Source organism: Bombina bombina, chromosome 11 (assembly GCF_027579735.1).
Source record: "Bombina bombina isolate aBomBom1 chromosome 11, aBomBom1.pri, whole genome shotgun sequence".
Taxonomy (NCBI): domain Eukaryota; kingdom Metazoa; phylum Chordata; class Amphibia; order Anura; family Bombinatoridae; genus Bombina; species Bombina bombina.
Window position 1 is genome coordinate 169,215,399 of NC_069509.1, and position 19,944 is coordinate 169,235,342.

Consider the following 19,944-nt stretch of genomic DNA (forward strand, 5'->3'; position numbering starts at 1 on the left):
TAATTATACACTTGATTGGGATCGAATTCTATGGAGTAGATTTATTAAAAGTCAAGCGGACATGATTCGCTGTGGCAATGCCAACAGCATACGCTTTCGACATTTAACATTGCACAAGCTGCTTCTTTTTTTTTTTTTTTTTTTTTTAAATGCAAATCTTTATTGGTAAACTGAAAATAGTTACAAAGTTAACAGTATATATCAAGTCCTTCAAGAGGGTCTCTGGTGGCATAAGAGGCCGCTGGTGGTCATGAACTTGCAAATGTCTCTGAGACAGTGTGTTGTCATCCCTCTGAAGGAGGGGAAGGTTGCCTCCAGCAGAATGTGTAGTTCGTTTAGGTCTTGAGTTTGTTTTGCATTTGTTTTAACATTTTATAAATATATTTCTGAACGTATAGTGTAGAACATTTTGAAAAAGAACACAATTATCTTTTAACATTCACAATCTGTTTCTTTTGAGGGGTAGAAGGGTAGGGCTAAGGGTAACCTGGGGTGGCTTCAGATCTGGAGGGGGTGGAGGGGAGACAATAAGGGAAAAGGGGGCAAGCAATTCTCCGGGAGAGAAGGTAAAAGGGGAAGAAGAGGGTTGTTGGGTATGTAGTCCCGTGTGTTGTGGAGTGTTACTGTGTCTCTCTGGTTATTGAATTAAAAGGGGGTACCTTCCCATGTAAGGAGCATAAGTTTGTGTAGATAAGGTTTTCCTATCCTAAGATAGTGGTATCTTTCAAGTTGAAGCTGAGTGGTGATTCATTTCCTCCAGTCTAAAAGAATAGGATTGATATTGGTTTTCCATCTTTTGGGTATCAGTGTCTTTGCTCCATTTAGCATTATAATGAAGAGTGATTTATCTTGTATGCTACTGAATTTTAGAAGTCCATGGTAGAGCAGAAGTGCTGGGTTTGGTTGGATTGACAGTTTTCATTTGTTGTTAATTTCAGTGAAGACCTCTCTCCAGAAGCCCTCTAGCTTGGGGCAGCTCCACCACACATGTATCATTGTTTCCTCCAGCACTTTCCCGTTGTGTTGGGGTATATCATTTTTTTAGTGATATCAAAGATTTTACTCTACATTTTAGGTTCAAGTTCTTGTCCCAGCTCCTTGTGCCAGCCTTACACATACGAGGGGAGGTTGTTGAGACCATTATGTTGGAGCAGATCGTAAATGTGTGAGATAAGGTGTTTTGGCGGGGATGTTTGTATGCATAGGGTTTCATATGGTGTCAGTGGTCTGAGGATCGAGGGTTTGGGTCTATGTGAGGCAATATAATGTGATAGTTGAGCACAGTGAAACCAAGAGGTAAAAAGGCTAGGGTCCCATTCTTTGAGGTCCTGTTGTGTTTTTAGTTTATTCTGGACCAATACATTGTAGATGGTTATTCTGCTTAATGACCGCTGCTTATTAACTTCTGATTAAAGGCGAGCCTGAAACTATGGGGCTCTAAGCATCCGCTGCTTAATACATGGAGCCCTATGTGTTTACCACAAAGGTGTTAAGCACATCAAGTTCTGCTTGGCAAAACATAGACGGTGAACCAATAAAGAGAGGCATACACATGTAGCCGCCAATCCCGACTATTTCCTCCTCAGAAATGCTGTATTTCACTTTAATTATGTGTTCCAGTGCAGCATAATTAAATACATAGTTCAAAGTTGTGCTTCACTGCTTCTCCAGATGAGGACACAAATCAAGAGTAAATAAGAAGCAACCATACTTGCTTATGCGCCAATCACTAGTTCTATCTTCAAATGGACCAGAATGGGGGTGTTCCAAGAGTGCAACTTTGACTAAGTTAAAAACATAATAAAAGCCGATTTTTGACAAATAAATGCTCTAACTTAATAGAGCATTTAATTTTTACACTAGACTGTTCCTTTAACCTGTTTGAAGGCGTTGAACATGCTTTTACCGAGGGAAAGGTGCAAGAAAACATACACTAACAATGTATTTTGCACGGGAAGGTCCCTTTAAGCACTCGTCCTACCATGATCAGGATAGCTAGCTTTCAGGTTAGTGACAAATACCTTTGTACAAAAGACATCAATGGATATAGTCATTTTCATGAGCATTTGCATTTAAAGATGAATACGCAGAGAGCAGTTTGCTACCTCCTTGGGGAATGAAAGAGTATTGTATCCGTGTTCTCTTTCATTGAGAGCTGACTGAACCATTCAGTTAATTTGGCAATTGGCGTGGGAAGCTCGGCTCCTGCTGTTTATATGCAATCTACTGAGAAATAAATGAAAGGTTTTTGTATCTGGCTGCAGCTAGAACCTTTATTATTTTATTAAGTCATAACTAAAATGAACTCTCCCACTTGAGATCTTATTGTGAAGAAAAAACTGAATCGTACATTCCCCTCTTTCACCATTCATCTTTATATCACAAAATTTTGTAAAAATACCAGTCATGAAAAGGCTAGATCTTCTACATACCTTCTACATAAGCTATGATGACCATTATTTTAAAATGTAATTATTTATGTTATAAAATGTTATCATGTTTCAGGTACAATTTAGTCTGGAGTCTTTGATTACTTTGGAATAACTCTAGGAAGATCATCCTATTTGACTAGGGTGACCACTGCATACCTCCCAACATTTCATTGAAATGTTTTCTAGTATGGGGGGCATAGGAAACTTGTGGAAGAGATCACATCAGGAGGGGTGGGGTCACAGCTGGGTCACAGTTCCTTGAGTAGCTGCAACCACTTTATGAAAAACGTATGTCCAGGACAATCTACTTGATGCTAGCAATGTGCCTAAATGAGGGGGGAAATGGGCCAGGGTGCACCTACTGTTCCACCCATGATCAGAACGTAGGTGAACATTTAAAAAAAGATAGTGGAAGATTGAGATGGAACACTATAGAATTCATCAAATCTTTAACAGGCCAAATATGGTATTATTTTTATTATCATTATTATTATTACGGATTCTTAATACTTTCCTTGTACCATATGTATTATCAGAAGACACAATTTATATAATTTACTGTCATCAGTTTAAAAGTATTGCAGTTTATCAGATTTCCCATCATCCGAGTGCCTCTGTCTGTTGCAGGCTCTTTTATTTTAAACTTTAAACCGCTGCTTCATAAACCATCTTGCCAACTTGAAGTTGGTGGATAAAAATCACCCCGGATTTAATTTGACCAGGGTGATTAAGAAGTGTTCGCTTGTGCAGTGGTAAATATGGGGAACAAATGCGCCCTTCAATTTGCGATCAAATGTGGATAGGTTCACAACATGTGAATTCTGTCCTTTCGCAAATTGATAGATCTTGCACTATATGTGCATTTGTAAACGTTTGCACACTTATTCCATTTCAAAACAGATAGAATAAGCTCCTCTAAAGCTCAGGCAATGACTATGAGATATAGTACAGGGTCTGATACTGTATAATCTAGAAACCACTCAACCTCTCTGGAGACAATGGGAGAAAGAAAAAACACTTTTCAAAATCAAATTATTGAAAAGTTAACAAAATAAATAAAGCTTATTACAAAACTCTTAAGAAGATTAAAATGTAGAGTTTTGTTCATTTAAAGGGCACTTAAAGGGACATGAAACCCAATATTTTTCTTTCATTATTCATGCAGTACACAATATAAACAACTTTAAATGTATTTATTTTAGCTAATTTGCTTCATTCTATTGGTATCCTTTGTTGAAAGCATATCTAGATAGGTTCAGAAGCTGGGAGCTAGCTACTGATTGGTGATTGCACATATATGCCTCTTGGGATTGGCTTACCAATGTTTTCAAACTAGTTCCCCAGTAGTGCATTGCTGCTTTTTCAAGAAAGGATTACAAGAGAATGAAGCAAAGTTGATAATAGAAGTAAATTGGAAGGTTGTTTACATATGTATGCTCTATCGGAATCATGAAATAAAATGTTTGGGTTTAATGTCCCTTTAAGTCAAAATTTCATTCGGATAGAGCATGCAGTTTTAAGAAACTTTCCAAATGACTTTATTTATCAATTTTGCTTCATTCTCTTGGTATCTTTTATTGAAGAAGCAGTAATGCACTCCTGGACACTAGCTGAACTCATTTGTAAGTCAAAGAAAATTGGCATATAAGTTCAGCCTCCAATCAGCAGCTAGCTCCAAGCTCCTGAGCCTACCTAGATATGCTGTTCAACCAAGGATACCAAGAGAATGAAGCAAATTTGATAATAGAAGCCAAATGGAAAATTGTTTAAAATTGTATTCGCTATATGAATCATGAAAGAAAATATTGGGGTTTCATGTCCCTTTAACTTCCATTTTCAAATTGTACATAGTATTTTAATATGCACTTGCACTTTTTTTGAGGCACAAGCTACTACCAAGCATGTGCAAAAGTTCAGTGTATAAATATACAGTCTGTGATTGGGTGAGACCTGTCACATGATAAAGGGGACTAGCAATTTGAAGTACATTTTGACGTTTCTTAGAAAAAAGCTAAAATTATGCACTTCATGATTATGCAATTCTATTGTATTTAATTGTCCTTTAAGTGTTTAGAGATACAATCAGATTGACTGGATTGCTTCTTTATTACAAATGTGAAAATGTGACAGCAGTGTCAGTCTGCACAAAATAGAACGTTGTAAGCATTTAACCATTTGTATAATAGCCAGTATATATATATATATAACACAGTGCCATGTGATTGTCCCCCTGACCTGTGTGTGACACTGTAACTAGCAGGCCTCAAGGTGACTGTCATTAACCTGCCAGCAGTGAAAGCGTTAACTCAGTGAGGAGCGGAGCCGCGCGTGCGCAGTAAGGACCCTCTGCCGCCATATTGTTTTCCTGTCACCGGCTGAAGGAGACCAGAGTGCAGCAATGAAGCTCGCGACCGGCGTCCGGTATCTCGCTGTAAGTGTGTGAGTTTGAGGGGATTTCTTTCTCCTGTAACGGATCATGTTTGTTTGTTTATTTGTTGGTGCTGGCGCTGGCGCTGAGGTTTGGCGGGTGGCACCGTGTGTTATAGGCCTGAGTCTCAGGAGGACATTGTACTGTGACCCTCAGACCCATCGCTGCTTCCTCTGATCACAGACACAGTGCGGGGCCCTGAGTGGGTAGGGAGTCATAGAGGAACTGCTGGGTTCTAGGGGCAGCTGTCTGCCGTCAAATTATGTACTGAAGGTCACCTTAGTGTATGATGTACCCACTGGTCTAGCGGGTGCCCTATTATCTGCTGAACAGACTGAGCCCACTCTCTGCTGCACTCTCTGGTCTAGCTGGTGCCCCCCTCTCTGCTGCGTCCACTGGTCTAGCTGGTGCCCCCCCTCTCTGCTGCACCCACTGGTCTAGCTGGTGCCCCCCCTCTCTGCTGCACCCACTGGTCTAGCTGGTGCCCCCCCCCTCTCTGCTGCACCCACTGGTCTAGCTGGTGCCCCCCCCTCTCTGCTGCACCCACTGGTCTAGCTGGTGCCCCCCCCCCTCTCTGCTGCACCCACTGGTCTAGCTGGTGCCCCCCCCTCTCTGCTGCACCCACTGGTCTAGCTGGTGCCCCCCCCCCTCTCTGCTGCACCCACGGGTCTTGCTGGTGCCCCCCCCCCCCTCTCTGCTGCACCCACTGGTCTAGCTGGTGCCCCCCCCCCCCTCTCTGCTGCACCCACTGGTCTAGCTGGTGCCCCCCCCCCTCTCTGCTGCACCCACTGGTCTAGCTGGTGCCCCCCCCCCTCTCTGCTGCACCCACTGGTCTAGCTGGTGCCCCCCCCTCTCTGCTGCACCCACTGGTCTAGCTGGTGCCCCCCCCTCTCTGCTGCACCCACTGGTCTAGCTGGTGCCCCCCCCCTCTCTGCTGCACCCACTGGTCTAGCTGGTGCCCCCCCCCCCCATCTCTGCTGCACCCACTGGTCTAGCTGGTGCCCCCCCCCCCTCTCTGCTGCACCCCCATGGTCTAGCTGGTGCCCCCCCCCCCTCTCTGCTGCACCCACTGGTCTAGCTGGTGTCCCCCTCTCTGCTGCACCCACTGGTCTAGCTGGTGCCCCCCCCCCTCTCTGCTGCACCCACTGGTCTAGCTGGTGCCCCCCCCCCTCTCTGCTGCACCCACTGGTCTAGCTGGTGCCCCCCCCCCCTCTCTGCTGCACCCCACTGGTCTAGCTGGTGCCACCCCCCCCCCTCCTCTGCTGCACCCACTGGTCTAGCTGGTGCCCCCCCCCTCTCTGCTGCACCCACTGGTCTAGCTGGTGCCCCCCCCCCCTCTCTGCTGCACCCACTGGTCTAGCTGGTGCCACCCCCCTCTCTGCTGCACCCACTGGTCTAGCTGGTGCCCCCCCCCTCTCTGCTGCACCCACTGGTCTAGCTGGTGCCCCCCCCCCCTCTCTGCTGCACCCACTGGTCTAGCTGGTGCCCCCCCCCCTCTCTGCTGCACCCACTGGTCTAGCTGGTGCCCCCCCCCCCTCTCTGCTGCACCCACTGGTCTAGCTGGTGCCCCCCCCCCCCCTCTCTGCTGCACCCACTGGTCTAGCTGGTGCCCCCCCCCCCCCCCCTCTCTGCTGCACCCACTGGTCTAGCTGGTGCCCCCCCCCCTCTCTGCTGCACCCACTGGTCTAGCTGGTGCCCCCCCCCCCTCTCTGCTGCACCCACTGGTCTAGCTGGTGCCCCCCCCCCCCCTCTCTGCTGCACCCACTGGTCTAGCTGGTGCCCCCCCCCTCTCTGCTGCACCCACTGGTCTTGCTGGTGCCCCCCCCCCCCTCTCTGCTGCACCCACTGGTCTAGCTGGTGCCCCCCCCCCCCCCTCTCTGCTGCACCCTCTGGTCTTGCTGGTGCCCCCCTCTCTGCTGCACCCACTGGTCTAGCTGGTGCCCCCCCTCTCTGCTGCACCCACTGGTCTAGCTGGTGCCCCCCTCTCTGCTGCACCCACTGGTCTAGCTGGTGCGTCCCCCTCTCTGCTGCACCCACTGGTCTAGCTGGTGCCCACCCTCTCTGCTGCACCCACTGGTCTAGCTGGTGCCCACCCTCTCTGCTGCACCCACTGGTCTAGCTGGTGCGTCCCCCTCTCTGCTGCACCCACTGGTCTAGCTGGTGCGTCCCCCTCTCTGCTGCGCCCACTGGTCTAGCTGGTGCGTCCCCCCTCTCTGCTGCGCCCACTGGTCTAGCTGGTTGCCCCCCTCTCTGCTGCGCCCACTGGTCTAGCTGGTGCCCCCCCTCTCTGCTGCGCCCACTGGTCTAGCTGGTGCCCCCCTCTCTGCTGCGTCCACTGGTCTAGCTGGTGCCCCCCTCTCTGCTGCACCCCCTGGGCTCATGGATGCCAAAATTTTATGCCTAGAATCATGCATACTGAGATAATGACATCCATAGAATCCATGGGCACCCAGTAGTAAATTTAATGTGTGAGATTGTTTGTGGGTAGGTTGGATAGAAGGTTGGAGTAAACTGTAGATCCTCTGGTTAACAGGAATTTTACCCACCTCAGCATTATTTCACGTGTCATGACGTCTGTGACTTTATAGCTGCGGCAATATTGCTGTTGCTATCGCATTCTCTTTAACAACCCCTAGGAAGTGGCTAAATTGCCCTATTCCCTGCGTGCTATTGCTGGCAGCTGTACCAACATTCATGGTTTTAAACATTGTAAGGGTACCAAGGTTACTCCCAGGGAACACAACCCTCCTCAGCCTAATTGAATTTACAGTTGCTTTCCAGGATCATACTGACTGTCCCCAAGACCACTACTCAAACCCAAGACTGTACATTTGTACAACGTATCTTCTTGCTATTTGTCGATCACTTAAAGGGACACTGAACCCAATTTTTTTTTCTTGAATCAGATAGAGCATGAAATTTTAAGCAACTCTCTAATTTACTCCTATTATCAAATTTTCTTCATTCTCTTGGTATCTTTATTTGAAATGCAAGAATGTAAGTTTAGATGCCGGCCCATTTTTGGTGAACAACCTGGGTTGTTCTTGCTGATTGGTGGATACATTCACCCACCAATTCAAAAGTGCTGTCCAGAGTACTGAACAAAAGAAAAACTTAGATGCTTCTTTTTCAAATAAAGATAGCAAGCGAACAAAGAAAAATTAATAGGAGTAAATTAGAAAGTTGCTTAAAATTGCCTGCTCTATCTGAATCACGAAAGAAAAAAATTGTGTTCAGTGTCCCTTTAACCATAGACAGATACATTTTAAAAGAACTCCAAGTAGCATAAAATGGAACAGCAGTTTTCTAGCATGAAACAGTTTAAAAAATATTTTAATGCATCAAATCCTCAGCTTTTGTGTGTAAAAACATAATTAAATGACCTTATAACTTGCTATATTTGTACTAATTAGATGAAAAATTGGGAGAGTTCCTAAAAAAAAATTATTTTGAAAATTATAATTTATTCCTGTGTTGACCTCTTATTTCCCTGGAGCGGCAATGCTCAAGAGAGCTTGTGTGCAATGTTAAAATTTGCCACACGATTGCAGGCCTGACAAGTTCTCTACTTAAAATGTGCCCACCTGCAATATTGATTCCCCCCCCCCCTGTATAATTTATTATATAACCTAGGTGGATCTATTACTTGATAAATGATCATTTGTTTAGCTACCACCAAAGATACGACAAAAAGAGCGCTGTACCAAAAAAAAAAATTTTGTTTAACAAGAGATATACATACACACACACACACACACACTAAATGAGAGGTAGGTTCATAAGAACCAACAAGTCTATTATAGCCAGCACTGATTTATTAAGCCAAAATTGTAGTGACCCAATGTAGGGCTGAGAGACGCATGAATTTAAATGCAATCATTTATTGAAAATACCACAGTTTCAAATATAATCGACACAGGCTGACCAGTCATAGTAGAAACCCCTATATTGAATTACCATCCCGGGAGGTGTTCTTATACCACAGCAGTCTAGGCAAAGTGTGCACACTAATTAAGTCTCTATGAATGTATTGAGGTTAAATTCGTTACGGTGAAATGTAAAGACCTTTTTTTTTTTTTTTTTTTCTTCAAATCAACCGTGCATATATTGCATAGTAGTATTGCCTTTTTGCATAGTCACATGGTTTTGTTTGCAATGATGTAATAAGTGGTACATATAATCTATGTTAGGTCTTGAGTTTATAGTACAGTTATAACTATTGGCTTATAAGGGTAATGGAACTTTTACTGTTTCTAATTCCAGAGGAGACTGTACTCTGCACAAACTTCTGCAAAATCTGATGCTGCGGGACGGGCTCGTCTTCTGCCAGAGGAGCTTCAGGTGTGTTTTGAGACAAATAGATGTTAATCTATCTGAACGATGTCATGGCTTGACAAATCCTTGGTTTAAAAAAAAAATAATTATAATAATTGCCAATATAGCTACATTTGTAAAAGCATCAGGTAACATTCTAAATAAGAAAGCTTTCAATTTATTTGCCCCAGATAATCATGTTTGTATCCAATGACTGCCCAATTTTTTTTTTTTTTTAATTGCTCCATCATTGGAACATCTTTATCTGTGGTGCAATTTAAATAATATAGCACATGCTCCTGATTTCTCCTGGGACTTTGTATAGCACTGTAAAAGTTTCATTAAATACACAGCAATACTGCCGCTCCTCCGCACATGTATTGTGTTATACAGAGTAGCGCTAAATGCATAGATTGATGGGCTGACTTTATGGGTCCTGGTTGGCTGTAAGTCCTGTTTGCAAAGAAGAAGGGAACAAATAAGCAGATTCAAAACAGAAATAAAGAATTGCGTTTTAAAACTCTCTTAGGGTTTCAAAAGATTTGCCTGATATACATCAGCATGATTATCTGGGTTGGATAAATTGAGAGGGTTACTTAATTGCAGCGTTTACTGCCACTTTAACCCATAAACAATGTTATCAACGCAAAGCTTTTATGAATTGTCTGTGTACTTATTTAATTTTTTATACGTTGTCTTTTTAATGATATATGAAATAGCCTAAATTCTAGCCACTGAAAATGATTAATACTGTTGTGAAATGCATATACCCTATTCTTGTCTTGGGGTCACACTTAACTTCAATATTTCTTTCACTCCTCAAATCAAATCTTTGGTCAACTCCTGCAGTTTTCACCTTAAATACTTCTTCAAAATTTGACACTTTCTCACTCAAGACAGAACTAAGATTTTAATTCACTAATCATTTCCCACCTTGAGTATTACAACTACATCCTCTCTGGTCTCCCTAGCTACCGTATATCTCCTTTACAATCCATAATGAATGCTTCTGCCAGGCTGATCTTCCTTACACCTCGCTCCTCTTCCAGTCCCTTGACTGACTTCCTGTAGTTTCCAGAATTAAAAATGAAATTGATGGTAAAGATAAAGCAATCTAAAAAAACCCGAAATAAACTGGACTTTCATTAATCCTTTTTTTTATTTATTTTTTTGTCCTTGTCTGCGTTAACCCTCCCATCAACTTTTTTTTTTTTTGACGAATCTGTGCTAATCCAATTGAAATACAGGCCATTTGGCAACTATGAGTAAACCTAATAGACCCATTTGGTTGTTTGGGCATGTGCTACTTATTTCCCAGCATGGCCGAGTAAATGTTCATTCATGTGTGACGCATGCACGTTAGGCTACATGGGAATCCAAGCAGAGAGCGTAGAATTGCGCATGCGTACATTTGCTGAGATCAGGAGCACGCCTGGTTGCCTATGTAGAGAGCGGGTGAGACTGCTTTCTATATAATAGAAAGTCTGAAGCAGGAACAACAAGGGGGCTGAGAAAAGACACATAAATAGCCAGATATAAAGTGTGTGTGTATAAATTTACAAAAAGAGAAATGACTAATGGCCCACACTTAAGATTTAAACATATGAGTGATTCCAGAAAATAAAACTTAACTTTTTAATTTTATGATTAAGTTATCGGAGTATACCCAGTTAAAAACATTAAAATGAAAACAGTAGCACTGTCAGTTACTCAGAGAAAAAAAGAAAAATACTAATAAGAAACTATCGGCTAGATTTAGAGTTTGGCATTAGCCGTCAAAAGCAGCGTTAAGGGGTCCTAACGCTGCTTTTGGCTGCCTGCTGGTATTTAGAGTCAGGCAGGAAAGGGTCTACCGGTAACTTCCCTACCGCGATTCCAGGCTACCGCAGATCCCCTTATGCCAATTGCGTATCCTATCTTTTTCAATGGGATCTGCCTAACGCTGGTATTTGGAGTCTTGGGAGAAGTGAGCAGTAGACCCTCTGCCGACAAGACTCCTACCGCCAAAAAAAGTCAGTAGTTAAGAGTTTTATGGGCTAACGCCGGAATATAAAGCTCTTAACTACTGTGCTCTAAAGTACACTAACACCCATAAACTACCTATGTACCCCTAAACCGAGGCCCCCCTCCACATCGCCGCCACTCTAATAAAATGTTTTAACCCCTAATCTCCCGACCGGACACCGCTGCCACCTACATTATACCTATAAACCCCTAATCTGCTGCCCCTAACATCGCCGACCCCTATATTATATTAACCCCTAATCTGCCCCCCCCCCTCCCCCCCAAAGTCGCTGCTACCTAACTACACTTATTAACCCCTAATCTGCCGACCGGACCTCGCTGCCACTATAATAAATGTATTAAGTAGTTTAACCTGCTTGTAATTCTTTTTTATTTTTTGTAATTTAGTGTTTTTATTTTTTTGTATTATAAAATAGTTTATTTTATTGTATTTTATTTTAGGTAATTATAGGTAATTTATTTAATTTATTGATAGTGCAGTGTTAGGTTTAATTGTAACTTAGGTTAGGATTTATTTTACAGGTAATTTTGGATTTATTTTAACTAGGTAACTATTAAATAGTTATTAACTATTTAATAGCTATTGTACCTAGTTAAAATAAATACAAAGTTGCCTGTAAAATAAATATAAATCCTAAAATAGCTACAATGTAATTATTAGTTATATTGTAGCTATATTAGGGTTTATTTTATAGGTATTTAGTTTTAAATAGGATTAATTTATTTAATTTTAGGAATATTATTTCGTTTAAATTATATTTATGTTAGGGGGGTGTTAGAGTTAGGTTTAGGGGTTAATAACTTTATTATAGTAGCGGCGACGGTGCAGGTAGGAGATTAGGGGTTAATTGTAGGTGGCGGCGATGTTAGGGAGGGCAGATTAGGGGTTAATACTATTTATTATAGTGTTTGCGAGGCGGGAGTGCGGCGGTTTAGGGGTTAATACATTTATAGTGGTGGCGAGGTCCGGTCGGCAGATTAGGGGTTGATAAGTGTAGGTAAGGTAGCGGCGACGTTGGGGGGCAGATTAGGGGTTAATAAATATAATATAGGGGTCGGCGGTGTTAGGGGCAGCAGATTAGGGGTTCATAGAGATAATGTAGGTGGCGGCGGTGTACGGAGAAGCAGATTAGGGGTTAATAATAAAATGCAGGTGTTGGCGATAGCGGGGGCAGCAGATTAGGGGTTAATAAGTGTAAGGTTAGGGGTGTTTAGACTCGGGGTTCATGTTAGGGTGTTAGGTGCAGACTTAGAGAGTGTTTCCCCATAGTAAATATTGGGGCTGCGTTAGGAGCTGAACGCTGCTTTTTTGCAGGTGCAGGTTTTTTTTCAGCCCCAAATGCCCCATTGTTTCCTATGGGGATATCGTGCACGAGCACGTTTTCCCAGCTTACCGCTGCCGTAAGCAACGCTGGTATTGAGGGTTGAAGTGGCGCTAAATTCGGCTCAACGCACCCTTTTTTGAGCGTAACGCAGCCCCTCAGACAACTCTAAATACCAGCGTTGTTGGAAGGGTGCGTTGGGGAAAAAAGCAGCGTTACTACGCGGGTCTTTACCGACAAAACTCTAAATCTAGCCGAATGTATTGAAAAGCAAAACAACAAAATTATAAATGGAACCCAAAAGTGCTTAGAAGCCCATTGTAGAACACTCTGCTAGTAAAAATGTCACTGATTTCCTTTGACTTCCTACAATTTATTGTACAAAAAGGTCAGGGCAAAGTCAAATTCCAGAAAAAAAATATAATTAATCTGAAGATCAAATTTACCAGCACCAATAATCCTTAGTACATGAATTTACAAGGCCAACGCTGTTGCATATCTATCCCTTGTTGGTTTTATTAGATAACAACTGTAAACACAATGCATATTATACTATCTTTTTGACAGTGGCTAGCCTGTTGTCTGTGGATTAAAGCCTAGATTGTCTCCTCCAATTAAGGCAAATGGCGGGTAAAGTTTGGCTATTGAAAAATAATTACAGTAAAAAGATGTTAATTTTGTTTTTGAATTTAAAATAATTGTACGATTTAATGAATTAAAGCCCAGTATCAAAAAAATCTTAAAAACAGGGGAACTTAAATTCATTAAAGTTTACAAAGACGCTTATTTTTAAAAATATTTCGCTTTGCTTTATGGTAAACATAACGCCGATCTTCCACCCACAGCTCCTGCTTTCTTTAGCAGATCGATGACGAATCCGGCTTCCTCCAATCGTTGCATGCCCCCTTTTGCATCCAGCTCGTGGGGTATGCAACAATTGGAGGAAGTCGCATTCGTCGTCCCATATGCTAATTAAACCAAGAGCTGCGGGCGGAGGATCTGCATTATGTTTTCCATAACGCAAAGGTAAGTATTTTTAAAAATAAGCGTCTCTGTAAACTTTAATGAATTTAAGTGCCCCTGTTTTTAAGATTTTTTTATACTGGGCTTTAATTCATTAAAGTTTACAATCACTTTAAGGTTTACAATCACTTTAAGGTTTGTCTGATATGTTATTCATATACAACACAACAGAAATGTCTTGTAATTACAAGGTGTTTACTGTCCCTTTACACAAAAAATCAGATTGCATGATAACTACAGAATTGACTTAGTATTACAGTATCAAACATTTTGAAACAGGGCCCTTGCTGGCATAAGTGGCTATAATGTGTGGCCCATACTTTTGCTTCTTAAATATAGATATTCAATGTATCTATTATCCTATCTACAAGTTTTTTTATTTTTTTAGGGCTGCAACTAACTTATTTTCATAATCGATTAATTGGCGGATTATTTTTTTTCGACTAATCGGATAAAAAAAAGTAGTCATTTTTTCCTATGTTTAAAATTAAATCCACATACTGAATGTTACAAATATAAACTTTAGGCTAAAACATTTCATTAAAGGGACAGTCTACACCAGAATTCTTATTGCTTTAAAAAAATATATATATAATCCCTATATTACCCATTCCCTAATTTTGCACAACCAACACAGTTATATAAATACACTTTTTACCTTGTATCCGAGCCTCTGAAAACTGCCCCCTTATTTCAGTTCTTTTGCCAGACTTACATTTTAGCCATTCAGTGCTGGCTCCTAGGAACTCCACGTGTGTGAGCACAGTGTTATCTATGACACAAATGAACCAACACCCTCTTGTGGTGAAAAACTGTCAAAATGCCCTGAGCGTAGAGGTGGCCTTAAAGGACTTAGAAATTAGCATATGAATCTCCTAGGTTTAGCTTTCAACCAAGAATACCAAGAATACAAAGCAAAATTGGTGATAAAAGTAATTTGGAAAATTGTTTAAAATTACATGCCCTATCTGTTTGTCCAATTGTTTAGCCAGCAACAGAATTTTTTTTTATAATCAAGCAAAAACACAAACTGTTTCAAAAGAGGTAGAACTATCACTGTTAATATCATTCTGTTATTCACTCTTTCAGAAACTTTGCATTTAAATGCAAAAATGTCAACATGACCACATGCTCCTGGCTGAGGCTGGCTCTCTTTGTGCAGCTATTTTGCCTGCAGCAGAGAAGAGGCGCTTAGATGGTGTTGAGGTGCCTGAGATGCATAAGTGGTGTTTTGCCAAGGTGGGCTATTTATCTTTGTTAGTGCTCCAACCAATGCAAGGGGCCTCTTAACAAAGTAAGCCTGGACTTTATTCTAACATCTTAAATATCTATGCAATGATAAATAACCAGCTTTAAGGTTAGGGAAAAAATATCTAGTCATCTCTTAAAATAACAGAGATATACTTATAGAGGTTGAATTTGGTACATATTACAATTAAATAAAAATATAAAAGAAACAAGTCAAAAAGCGCTAAGGACTTTTATATCAATAACAGGACAAAGCCTTACACATTTATCTATACAGTACATATAATCAGCAAGCAATCGGCTAATAATTGTACTAACCGATAATAGTGCACATCAATTCAAATAAATCCCACCAATCTAGGGCTAGGTGTAATAACAAGCTCGGCACTATAACATGCATACCATAGTCCCAAATCACCTTATTTAATATAAACAATCCAAATGATGACTCCTATTTCTGGGTTGCACATGAGCCAGGAAAAGTTGTAAATGTATACTGTCCCGAAAAAGTGAGAAGTAAACGTCTGCAGACGTCCTTTAGGCTAAAGGCATAACCATAAACTCAGAAGCTCATTGGAGTGAAGCAGCTGGTGCTGTGCACAGACTAACTAATTGCAACCCAACTAATCGATTATGAGATTCGTTGACAACTATTTTCAGAATCTATTATTATCAATTATATCGATTAGTTGTTGCAACTCTTTTTTTTTTTTTTTTTTTTTTTTTTTTTTTTTTTACTCTTAAAGGGACAGCCAAGTAAAAAGAAATAGGGCATGCCATTTTAGACCACTTTCCAATTTACTTTTATTACCAATTTTGCTTTGTTCTTTTGGTATTCTTAGTTGAAAGCTAAACCTAGGAGGTTCATATGCTAATTTCTTAGACCTTGCAGGTCTCCTCTAATTTTGACAGTTTTTCACCACTAGAGGGTGTTAGTTCATGTGTTTCATATAGGGCTGCAACTAACTATTATTGTCATAATCTATTAATCGGCCGATTATTTTTTCGACTAATCGGATAAAAAGAGAAACAATAATAGTTTTCTATGTTTTAAATAAAATCCACATAATGAGTGTTACAAATATAAACTTCAGACTAAAACATTACATTAACACAACTGTTTCTTCAATTTTTAAGCAGCAGAGCACAGTTTTATAATTAAACAAAACAAAACCACAAACTGTTTGAAAAGAGGTAGAACTAGAAAGAGTTAGAATATCACTGTTAACATTCTGTTATTCACTCTTTCAGAAACTTTGCAATGAAATGCAAAAATCTCAACATGTCCACATGCTTCTGGCTAAGGCTGGTTCTCTGTTTGCAGCTATATTTCCTGCAGCAGAGAAAATGCTGTTGAGGTGTATAAGTAGGGTTTTGCCAATTTCACCAAAGTGGGATATTTATCTTTGTTAGCTCTTCACCAGTGCAAGTATTTTCTACCTTGGCAAGGGGCCTCTCAAAGTAACCCTTGACTTTATTCTAACATAAAAATATCTTGAATATCTATATGCAATGGTAAATAACCAGCTATAAGGTTAGGGGAAATATCTAGTCCGCTCTAAAAATAACGAATATATACTTATAAAGGTTGAAAAACCAACTAATCGATTATGAGATTCGTTGACAACTATTTTCATAATCGATTATGGCGATTAGTTGTTGCAGCTCTAGTTTCATATAGATACCAGGTAATTAGATTAATTAGATACAAGGTAATTACAGAGGTAAAACGTGTAATTATTATAACTGTGTTGGTTATGCAAAACTGGGGAATGGGTAATAAAGGGATTATCTATCTTTTTAAACAGAAAAAAATCTGGTGTTGATTTTCCCTTTAATTTGTTCTGAGCCTACTGCTTTCCAGTTTCAGAACAAGAATGTGGTGTTCTGATCTATATGCAAAATAACCTGTAGTTTGTAGAATTACACTAGGTATGTGTTAGTTTCTATGCTTAGCAGTGTCTGTGTTATACTCTCATTGTTTTACAGATAACAAAGTTGCCAAGTGGACTGGTGATAGCTTCTCTTGAGAATTTTTCTCCTGCCACAAAGATTGGTGTTTTTGTGAGGGCTGGTAGCAGATATGAGAACGCCAGCAATTTAGGTGTTAACCATCTGCTACGCCTGGCATCTAATTTGGTGAGTGTTTCATTTTTACTCGGCTGATGCATCAGCTATTTGACTCTGAACATTGTCACATAGTGTAAATTAATGTTTGTTTCTGCTGTTCTTAAAATCTTATAGGGAAAATTTACCCTATGAATTATTTGAAGCTGACCGTGTTCAAATGAATAACAATTGTAAATCTGGCATATTTTTTTTTTTTTTTTCTTTCTAGACCACCAAGGGGGCGTCTTCTTTTAAAATAACACGTGGTATTGAGGCTGTTGGTGGAAGTTTAAGGTATGTTGAAGGTGATTATTGTATAAGTAAAGTCTCGCCACATCACACCATATACATGTACACCAGGTCTTGACAAACCATGGAGTCACTGGCTCCTAGAATTTTACCCCTGGCTTCTAAGATTTTGGGTTATTCTCCTTTATAGCTATATATAACACTGTCTGGCTCCTAAATATGCTTACTGGTTCCTAATTTTTAGACAGATTTGTTGACACCTATACACACTTTTTTTTTATTTTTCTTATTTTAGATAAAACACACGACAACTTTTATCAAAGCTTCAATCTTCATCTGTGTTAATATTTTGCTTTCTATAGTAGCATACTTATGCATTTTGGCTAACCGCTCCTATTCGCATAAAGATACTAAACATGCCTATACGTGTCTTTGCAGTGTGACATCTTCAAGGGAAAATATTGTGTACAGCGTAGAATGTCTACGAGATTATGTGTAAGTATGCTGGAGTAGCCATGTTGCATTCCCTTGCTTATGTAGATTTAGTTACAAAATGAAGATGACTTGCGTGAAGTCATATTAGAAATGTGAACTTTCACAAAAACATTTGAATGCAATTTGTATCTAGGGCTGCAACAAACGATTATTTTCATAATCGATTAATCGGCCGATTTTATTATTTTCTTTTTCAATTAATCGACTAAAATTTTTTTCTCTATATTTAAAATAAAATCCAAGCTATTTTGCCTACAGCAGAGAAGACGCTCAGATGGTGTTGAGGTGCCTGGTATGCATAAGTAGGGTTTTGCCAATTTCACCAAGGTGGGATATTTATCTTTGTAAACTCTCCCCCAATGCAATGGGCCTCTTAACAAAGTAAGCCTGAACTTCATTCTAACATAAAAATACTTTGAATATCTATATGCAATGGTAAATAACCAGCTATAATGTTATGGAAAAAATAACTAGTCCGCTCTTAAAATAACAGATATATACTTAAAGAGGTTGAATTTGGTACATATAACAATTTATTCAAAGTATAAAAAAAACTAAAAAGTAAAACGCGCTAAGGACTATATCCATAAAAGTACAAAGCCTTACACATTATCTATACAGTACATATAATCAGCAATAGCAAGTGATCTGCTAATAATTGTGCAAACGGATAATATTGCACAAGCACATCAATTCAAATAACTCCCATCAATCTAGGGCTAAGTGTAAATAACAAGCTCGGCACTATAGCATGCAACTCATAGTCCCAAATCACCTAATTTAACATAAAAAATCTGAATGATGATTCCTATTATTTCTGGGTTGCACATAAGTCAGGAGTAGTTGTAAACTTAAAAAAGAAATGATATTGTCAGGAAAAAGTAAATGTCCTTTAGGCTAAGGACATAACCATAAAACACAATACCATGTGCAGGAGTTCATCGGAGTGAAGCAGCTGGTGTTGTTGCAAATCAACTAATCGAATATGAGATTTGTTGACAACTATTTTCATAATTGATTATTATCGATTAGTTGTTGCAGCTCTATTTGTATCGTTTGGAGAGGTTATTACAGCAGTCCCTGAACTTTGTTTCCTCTGCTTACAGGATTACAAAAACTGCATCCTGCTTTTAGTGTTCTACCAGACTACACTGACAATCACAACTTTAAACCTTTTATGAAAATTCTTATTTTAAGAAATTTACCTTTTTTTTTTTTTTTTTTTTTTTTTTTTTTTTTTTTTTTTTTTTTTTTTTTTTCTCTTGTATGATCAAAATTGTCATTTAAGACAACACTGGTTTATATTCCCTACAAATATTCTGCTAAATAGTGGCACAAAATCTTTCTAGAACGGTTTAACTTATAACTCCGTAAAAGAAAAAAGTTGCGAGCACCAATATTCAAGGAGCCATGGCACATTATTTTTTGAAATAAATCATTCATGAAGCTTCTAACACACTAGAAACAAGTTACTGATGATCCATGTTTATGGCTTTTTAATTGCATTTCCAAACCATTTAACATCTACCAAGCAAAATTGTTTAACATACTGAGTAACGGCGTAAAACTATTGTTAGCAAAGAATTGGAAATGAACAAATATTCCCATAATAACCCAATGGATCGATCAATGTAACATTCTAATAAATCTTGAAGAGTGCTACTATTTAAAGAACAAACGTAAACCCGTTTACGACCAAATTTAAAATAATGTCGGAAGCTGTTTGGTTCTCTATCTCTGACAGTATGATAATAGATAACATTAGGTCAAATAGACTGAATGGTAAACTCTGAAATAAGGCCTATTGATGGCCACAAGTTAGCGAATATTATTGAGTTAATATATTGATAAGAAATAATTTATTAGTTTTTTTTCATTGATTATAACTTTATTGGAAGAGATTATATACCCAAATTTGTATAATGTATATATGTAATTATTATATTTGCTATGTATGCTAAAGATTATAATCAATAAAGAAAAGATATATTTTTTTTTGTTGGGGGGGGGGAGTTGTGAGCACAGAAGGGTATAAGTGATATAATTATACAGCTACGTTCAGGGTGAAATATTGCCACAAATCCTATACTATTAATGTGTGAGGAGATTGGACCTTTCCTCTTTTTAACACTTGTAAACTGGTGAGTTTTTCTCTTACTGCGTATATTAGCCATGGCTATAATTTAATTTTGTACGGCATATCAAGGAAGCCATATCTCTGGCAACTCCATAATCTTGCCAGGTACTCAATTTGGGGGGGTTTGATAACGCCCTTCCTTAATCTATAGTACCCTTTCCC

At 39.8% G+C, this 19,944-nt stretch overlaps 1 protein-coding gene across 1 annotated transcript in view; it reads left to right on the plus strand.

Annotated features, from left to right (window-relative positions):
- The first annotated feature begins 4,715 nt into the window (after positions 1–4,715).
- LOC128642259 (cytochrome b-c1 complex subunit 2, mitochondrial) overlaps positions 4,716–19,944 on the plus strand; it is a 41,450-nt gene continuing 26,221 nt past the window's right edge. The window contains exons 1-5 of the mRNA XM_053694964.1: positions 4,716–4,863; positions 9,124–9,201; positions 16,782–16,931; positions 17,131–17,195; positions 17,589–17,645. Coding sequence (XP_053550939.1) covers positions 4,831–4,863; positions 9,124–9,201; positions 16,782–16,931; positions 17,131–17,195; positions 17,589–17,645 — 383 coding nt within the window. The 5' untranslated portion in view covers positions 4,716–4,830. The remainder of the gene's footprint in view (positions 4,864–9,123; positions 9,202–16,781; positions 16,932–17,130; positions 17,196–17,588; positions 17,646–19,944) is intronic.